Source organism: Akebia trifoliata, chromosome 11 (genome assembly GCF_017979445.1).
Source record: "Akebia trifoliata isolate Shusen 1 chromosome 11, ASM1797944v1, whole genome shotgun sequence".
Taxonomy (NCBI): Eukaryota; Viridiplantae; Streptophyta; class Magnoliopsida; order Ranunculales; family Lardizabalaceae; genus Akebia; species Akebia trifoliata.
Window position 1 is genome coordinate 43644855 of NC_141385.1, and position 8218 is coordinate 43653072.

Below are 8218 nucleotides of genomic sequence, written 5' to 3' on the forward strand. Positions count from 1 at the left end.
ACCTAATTGAGAAAGACATAACATTCTACTTCAAAAGAAATATTGGTTATGTCCTTCTCCTTTATGAACCGGGCTTGGATCATGTCTCCCCGAACAGCCTCAACAAATACATAGGCATTATTTAGAAATTTATAACTATAAGAAAATTTTACTGAAGTATGGTAGGATCCTTATTTTATTTAGTTTCTATATATAAATTTTTTTAATTTGAATTATTATTATTTTAGAGAGTTCCTATATTTACTCTATTAGGATTAGGAGTTTAGTAAATGTGTAATTAGGTTTTAGAGTTAAACTAGGATATTTCTATTTTAGAATTGTAGTCAAAGTTGATACATAATATATAAGTGGATTGATGTTATTACTAAGCAAGCAATAATAATAAATTATTCTTCATCTTAATCTCTCTCTCTCTTTTTAATCCTCTTCTTCTTCTTCTTCTTGATCTAAGAACCCTAACAAAGTAAAATAAAACAAGATAGTTTTATTTTCTTTTATTTCAAATTCTCTCTTCATGGGATAAAGAAAGTCGAAACGGTTTCAATTTTCTTAAATTTGCATGAAGTATAAACAAACCATTATGCATTCAGATTGTCCATAAGAGTAAAATGTAAGAGCAATAATAGTATTTATCACATCATTATTTTATGAATAAATATCATAAGTGATTTTATTATATGGTATAACTTTACAATAAATCAATGATGATGTTTATTCATAACATAATGGTGTGGTAATATCACAGCCCAAAAATATGTGTAGGTGACAATCATTGAGTGTGGTACAGGGCTGTCAATGAACGGGCCTTGGCCCGATCCGGCCTGTCTCATGGTGGGCTGATATTCATCTTAGAATAATGCTCAAGTGACCTCAAGATTGGACCTCACATCGCACATCTTGAGGTGAAAATGGATAGGAATAATAGATGCTTTTTCACTCCTATCAGGTAAAGGGGGTTAAGCCTAATCTTGCACTTTGCAAGGGGGTAAACCTAATATAACCAAATTTACAGGGGGTGTTTCTAAAATACCTTATAATATATTCTAGTTATTTTTATACTATTTAAATGAAAATTTGCAGGGCAACATGGCCCAACCCATAAATAGGCCCAAACACTCGTGGGTCTTTTTGTGTGTGTGTGTGTGTGTGTGTGTGTGTGTGTGTGAACATGCAATCATCCTCAAAAAGATAGAAAAGGAAAGAAAGAAAAAGCTATTTCTGAAACTTTTGACCACATCAATGTGGAGTTGAATTTAATAATGAAAATGGCCAGAACCACAAATGTATTCAATTTGCAATGTTCTTTCCATAAAGTTAAAAATATCACACTGCGATGATTTGATTTCTTGTGAGGATTATCTATATGATGAGAAGATCATCTTTACCAAAATCTGCCTTCGAGTTATCTCCCACGTAGGCATTATGAAAATTTTTCATTTAGTATGTCGAATTTGGCTTGCAAAGAAACAAGGAAAATGCTGAAATGACACAAAGTATTTACTGCGATTCTCACAAGTCTGACGTGAGATGTGCACATAACCATAGATGTGTTTCCTCACGATACGAGTAAAAACCATCAACGGTTATGTATGCATGTCCACGTCAGAATTGTAAGAATCACAGTAAATCTTGTGTCATCCCAGCATGACTCAAGAAACAATCATATCCACATATTGATGGTAGAATTTAGGACGATATTGGATAGCTACATTCATCCTACCTCGAAAAGTCATAGCAAGATTTAAAAATTATAGTTTGCTAGGTTTTTATGGAAGGGACCATCGTTGATCCTGTCCACTCATCCTATTTGTGAATAAACGAAACAGCAAAAAGAATAAAGATTGCACAAAAACACAAGGATTTACATGATTCGGTAGTGTGCCTACGTCCATGAATCAGAACAAGAAGAATCACTATTTTCTCTCTCAAGTTGTACAGCCCTAGAGATCTCTATTTATAAAATCGGGAGTTGCTAAAACGCGTGCGTCGTAACCCTAAAATTTTGGACTGGGGCTCTTCTCCCAAGCCCCTAGGAAGGGGACACTGCCCCGTTCACCGTCGCCTGTTGACCAGGCAGGGGGCGCTACCCCCCGCAGCTGAGTGTACCACCAACAAAATACAAGACATTTACACAACACTATTAATCGGAATAGGGCGTGTGAACCTATAAAGGAGGGAGGTCTTGAGCTTAGACAACTTAAAAGACAAGAACAAATCTGGTATTATGAAGTTCTTTTGGAATCTTCTATCGAATCAAGGATCTCTTTAGTGCAGATGGACTCCTCAAGATATATATATATAAAATTAAAATGGAGATCCACGGAACAACACAACGAGAGATGATTGCTCGTGGGAATGGGAATGAAGGGGAGTGCTTAGAGTAAGAGATGAAGCAAAGAATCACATTCTGATTATTGTTTTAAAAGGAGATAAAAAGTCACATGTGGACTAACCCATGGATGGAATCAAAGTCTATCATTCCTAAGCTTCATCATTTCAATGTGTTTATGGCGTATTGTAAACTAATGGAAAGCCAATTGAGATGATTTGATCATGTTCAACGGAGACGATAACTGTCCCAAGTTATAAGAAAATTGCAAGATTAAGGTTTCAAAGGGAGAGAAGAAGATGAAAAGAGATGGATTGAGTAAGTGAAAGTGAAAAAAGTGTAAGAACTATTGAATTAATGGAACTTTAGATAGAATTCAATGGAGGACCATCGATCATAATTTTGGATTGCAATGGCACTGGTGGAATAAACATTAGGTCAAGAATCAAGATCTCTTTGAACTAGATCACCTATGCTGGAAAATTAAATCTAATTGGATAAGTCATAATCTTAAGTGACTAAAAATTCTATAGAGCCATTCATCAACCTCATATTTAAGGATTTTTTATACAAAGTAAAAGAAATACATACACAACAATACACATGGTTCTTAACATCAATAATCTGATGCAGATCAGATGGTATATATGAGTGACAATATCAGGCATTTATAACATAATTTATTTATTATTCCATTTATACATTAATAAACCTACTAGGAATTCCAAAGATACCCTCTTGTAGATCTTAAGGACGATCTATCAAACTCTTTTCCTTGCCCATTCGGATGGTTTTGATCATCTTATCAGGGTGAATGGAGAGACTTAAGTCCCAACTCACCATGTAGAACATAGATACACCATTAGTAGATCGTCCTTATGATCTACAAATTTAACGTTGTATTCCTAGCATATACAATTAGATTAGATGCTGAAAAAATGGTCAAATATTTACAGTTATCATAGCCTAATCTACCAATATGACGATCTATAAGATAGAAGACAATGGTACCTTCTACTGAAATCAGGCATGCACAGGTATCGATGAGCTCATGGAGATGCAACCTTTGAAGCGTTCGAGAATTACATTTCGGCTCAGTAGCCTTGGACGAGAAGGGAGAGGGAGACCGTCCTTAACACATTCATCAAACTTCTCCAAGGTAGATACGATACAACTGAAATCTGGTCGCTTTGATGGTTTTGAAGACCAACAGCGTTTTATGAGGTTTGCGAGCATGGGCTGACAATTATCGGGCAAAGGGGGCCGTTCATTCTGCCAAAAGTAAAATAAGGCAACCAATGTGAAATACTCCACAATTTCAGTAGCATTCTTTACTTTGTAAATAACAAAGCTTATCAGAACTAAACAAAAATATGAGGCTGTAGGGATCTAGCTAAAGAGTGGGATAACTCATAGTCATCGGCATTGCTAGCATGTGAACTTGACAATGTCTGCAAGTTAATGAAATCTTTGTACAAAATTATCCTTATTTGTAGAAATGGTTAGGCAAACACCATAAAATTCAAACAATGCAAGAGCAATACAGTCATCCGGTTTCTTATAGCTTTACGTTCCACTTGGATTATTGACTACAAGCTTCAAATCACCGTGTGAGTTCTACTTGATCGTTATAGAAATGCATGTGCTCTATATTGTTTCTATTTCGACATATTAATACATGGTTCACCTTTTTTATGATTCCTCCCATGTTACTTGAGTCTATCCAAAAATGGGAGGACCTTCATCTTTATGGTTTTCTACAAATAATCAAGAATCTCTGCTATAGGGATTTAAAATCTTGAAATTCGATAAGGGATGTTAACGTCAGTTTCATGACCTTACATACTTTCTAGAGAATGGTATTGAGAATCAAATTACTTCTCCATACATCTAATAGTAGTAAAGAAGGTAGTAAAACTATGTTTGACGACAACCGTAACACATCTCTTCTTGATTCTGTGTCATCGTTCTTAACTGTTTAATTGGAAATCTAGATACATGGATTCCAAAGTTCAGGAGCAAAAAATGGGTTATTATGGCGTTTCAAGAAAACATTCAGCTTGACTAAATATGCAAACAAATTAGCAACCTATACTAATCAATCAAATAACAAGTTTCAATTAGAGAAAAGCAAATGTCCTAGGGACTTCCATGACTGGATTTTTATAAAGGGGACTCTAGGAGAACTTACTAAACGTCTAAAATCAAAGAAGAACAACCATTGGCTTCAAGCCAAAGTGGCACCTCGTTCAATATCAGAAAGACATACAGAAATTCTTCATAAGCATGCAAAGCAATCATGTCTAAAACTTTTTCGAATTTCCTTTTCCATATGAAAGTTCAAAAAAATGAAACATAGAGAGAACATCTGAAGTATCCATCCATCTAGAAGGGAATAAGGACGGCCTATGAAGCATTGTGATATATATGAGACATTCTTAGGGGTGGTACAGACCTACCTGTTTGATTGTTCACATTCATACAAAAAACCCGACAATGAATGAGCCTAACCATTTTAATCAATTTCATTCTTTTTTTTTAACAGCCAACAATAATGCAATACATCTATCTCATTGTTTGTGACAATCAGCCAAATCGATAGTTTGAATCATACAATCAAATTAGCTTTCTCTCTAGGAACCTTTTCTAAACACTTAATTCTAAAACATCTTTATTTTCGTAAAATCCCAAAGTGATATTTATATATATATATATATATATATAGAATAAATAAGTCATCTAATATAAATGGTAGGAGTTACTGAAAATTATCTGAAATGTTGATATGCCAAAAATAACTAGAGAAGTATCAAATAACCAACCTTCTCTGACACAGCAAATGCAGCCTGCACAGGAGTCATCCCTTGAAATGGAAGTAGAGCTGTCGTGAGCTCCCAAAGCACAATCCCAAAGCTATACACATCGACTTTCCTTGTATAGGGTTTCTCCTTGATCATCTCCGGGGCCATCCAACGGTAAGTTCCCATGTTTCCTTTAGATGCTATGCATTGTGTTTCGAGACATGAGGTACCGAAATCTGCCACCTTAACCCGCATCTCATCATTGAGGAGCAAATTATTAGACTTAAGATCTCTATGGATCACCCCTTGTGAATGAAGATACTGCATTCCTCGAGATATGTCAAGGGCCAACCTTAGAATTGTTTCGGTTGAGAGCGAGTATGGTTGTTTCTTGTTGAGGTACATTCTAAGAGTTCCTTGTGACATGTACTCTGTGATGATACAGAACACAGGAGGCTTTTTACATGCTGCGATGAACTGTAAAAAAAAAGAAAAAAGAGTGCCATAACTTAAGTCACACGTATTTCTGACTCGAAAAACATTCAATCTACTACAAAGAAATTAATAGTAACTTTGATTATCTAGTTTCACATTAGATTTCTATTAATAAATTGGTTTCTATATTGGATCACAATCAGGAATTCGAGAATCAGAAAGTGCAAAATTGGCTAAGAAGCAACATTGATGAATATCTTTAGTCCAGCTAATGAAGACTTTTAGCTAAATATTGGCATTTGGGTGTCTTCAAAGTTAGAGAGGAACTAATATTCAAACTTTAAAGACTAATGTGCGGATAGCTTATTTTATTAAATAAAGAATCATTTGTAGAACACACTAAGACAATTAAAGGAGACAAATTCATTAATCTATCTACATATGCATAATCAAACAAACCCATAGGCAAGCACATTCTACAACATCTATAAACTACAAAGAATTCATAGAAACTTAAAAATTGAAATTGGTTTTGAATTTCAAATTAATAAGAGCAACTCCAACGCAGTGCCTATCCCTCTTCCCATCCCCTCTCAACTGCTGTTTTGGGTAGTGGAGTCCAAAATGGGTGTCTCCGGCACACTATCTATCCCACACCCTTTTTTGGGTCATGGTAAATAGGTCCTCCACACAGCTGACCCATCTTTTTTGGAGGGAAAAAATTCAGACAGTTAGCTGAAAATATTACAATTTCAGACCGATTTAAATCTGAGTTGAATTAAAAAAGAACATATTAGAATATTTATGAGTAACATTTTTTGGGTAGCACGGTTGGAGTGCATTCCCCATGGATACCTAAAGTGGTTACCCATAAATGAGTATGGGTATGGGTAACTGCGTTGGAGATGCTCTAAGGAATGGATTTTGCTGATAATTAGGCTCAAAAACATATTCATGGAAACTTGAAATTGAATCTAATCCTCAAGTGAGTTACATGGGTCTAAGGAAAGCACATTCTAAACTTGGGGTTAATTCTAAACCCCAAATGAGTTTCATCGGTCTAAGCAAAGTACATTCTACAAAATCTATAAACCACAAAGAATTCTTACAAAACTTAAGAATTGAAATTGCTCATGAATTTCAAATTAAATAAAAAGCGGTTTCGCCATCCTATTATAATTGGGCTCAAAAACATATTCATGGAAATTTGGGGTTGATTCTAATCCCAGATATAAGCTAACAAGAGACTAGAATACTTCGAACATTGTAATCTAAATCACAAAAAGAATTTCGAATAACTATTTGATGAAATTGACAAAAACTTGGGTTTATAGTTCATTCAAGGTGTCTGTAACTTAATAATAAATTAAAGCTTATTGATACCTGAACTATATTGGGATGAAAAAGGCGCGAAAGCAGGGCGACTTCAGACTTGAACTGTTTTTCGAGTAAATCACGAGTCTCCTCGTCATGGTTTGCAATTCTCACCATCTTCACTGCAACTGCTCTCTGCTTATAAATTCCACGATAAATACGACTATGAGCTCCTGAAGCAAACTTGTTCCCAATGAAAAGTTGTGAGAGATCAGCGGTCCAGTCCTCCTTTTCTTGATTTGTAGCCTCCCAATTGTCCAAATTTTCCGATTCCAATATCATCGACCACGACTCCAAACTATCGAATCTTTTCTTCTCCAAATTCTCCATTTCAGGAATAGATGAAGAAGAGGCAGGGAGGGAGGCTTTATTGTTATTGTTCTCCTTTCGGAGTCGAAGAGCTCGGAAGAATGACAAAGCCATTTGATCACTTGTGTTCGGGCTTCTCTTGTTAGAGAAGCCCGTGAAGTCCAATGAGTTTATAGAATTTAACACAGAGAGACTCAAAGAGAGAGTTGTTCAAGAAAGAAATACTAACGAGAGGTTTTCTTCTGAGATTTTGAATTGTCTCTAGGAACATAAGAAACTGATTTGAAAACATGGGTTTTGAAGAAGAAGAGAAAAGTGAAATTGGGTTTCATGGGAATTCTAAATCAGTAATGAAATTAGAGAGAGAGCGAGATAGAATCAATGGTTGTCTTTTGTTTTTGAAATATGGTTTGGCTCGAAAAAGGAGAGAAACAAAATGGGTATTAGAAATTGGGATGAAATCAGAGTAGAATCCAAGAAAAATACAACAAGAGACAGAGCTGAACAGCAAATTTGCAGACTTTCTTAGATTTCTTTTTTTTTTAAATTTCAAGCTTATCTTTTTGTCGTTCTGTTGTAAAACTGTAAGTGATTTAAACAGATTTTTCTTCTTTTTTTTTCCCTTTTTTTTTTTTTTGTATTAAAGTTGAAGAGATGAGGCAGTTTGTTTGGCAGTGAGAGATGAATTTAAAGTGGGATAATTCAGCGATGTCTCGTGATTGCGTGGTTCGAAAGTAGAGAAGAGAAGAGAGAGAGAGAAAGAAAGAGAGAGCTTTTTTATTTCTACCGAATCCATCCGCCACTTCTTTCGCTTTTTTGATATCTAGTGGACGCTGGGGTATGTGAATATGTGATACAAAAGAAAGAGAATTTCTATTGCCACACTACATTTTTCTTTAGCACACCAACACTTCAAATATTTTGGGATAAGGTTGTTGATGTTGTCGATGATGATGATGAAAGTACAGTG

The 8218-nt window shown here is 35.2% G+C and overlaps 1 protein-coding gene across 1 annotated transcript; it reads right to left on the bottom strand.

Annotated features, from left to right (window-relative positions):
* Window positions 1–2868: 2868 nt before the first annotated feature.
* HT1 (Protein kinase superfamily protein) lies at window positions 2869–8005 on the bottom strand. Its single transcript, XM_086417280.1, has 3 exons — window positions 6949–8005; window positions 5152–5607; window positions 2869–3601 (listed from the first exon to the last, which is right to left on the bottom strand). The coding sequence occupies exons 1-3, from the start codon at window positions 7360–7362 to the stop codon at window positions 3353–3355; spliced, it is 1119 nt and encodes a 372-aa protein (XP_086273406.1). The 5' UTR covers window positions 7363–8005; the 3' UTR covers window positions 2869–3352.
* Between the last annotated feature and the right edge of the window lie 213 nt (window positions 8006–8218).

Bases quoted from the DNA above. Each gene is read 5' to 3' on its own strand.
- HT1 (XM_086417280.1), bottom strand. From the start codon at position 7,362: ATGGCTTTGTCATTCTTCCGAGCTCTTCGACTCCGAAAGGAGAACAAT. The intron at 5,608-6,948 runs GTATCAATAAGC...TTTTTTTTACAG, and splicing joins TTCATCCCAATATAGTTCAG to TTCATCGCAGCATGTAAAAA. The intron at 3,602-5,151 runs GTTGGTTATTTG...TACTTTTGGCAG, and splicing joins CATTTGCTGTGTCAGAGAAG to AATGAACGGCCCCCTTTGCC.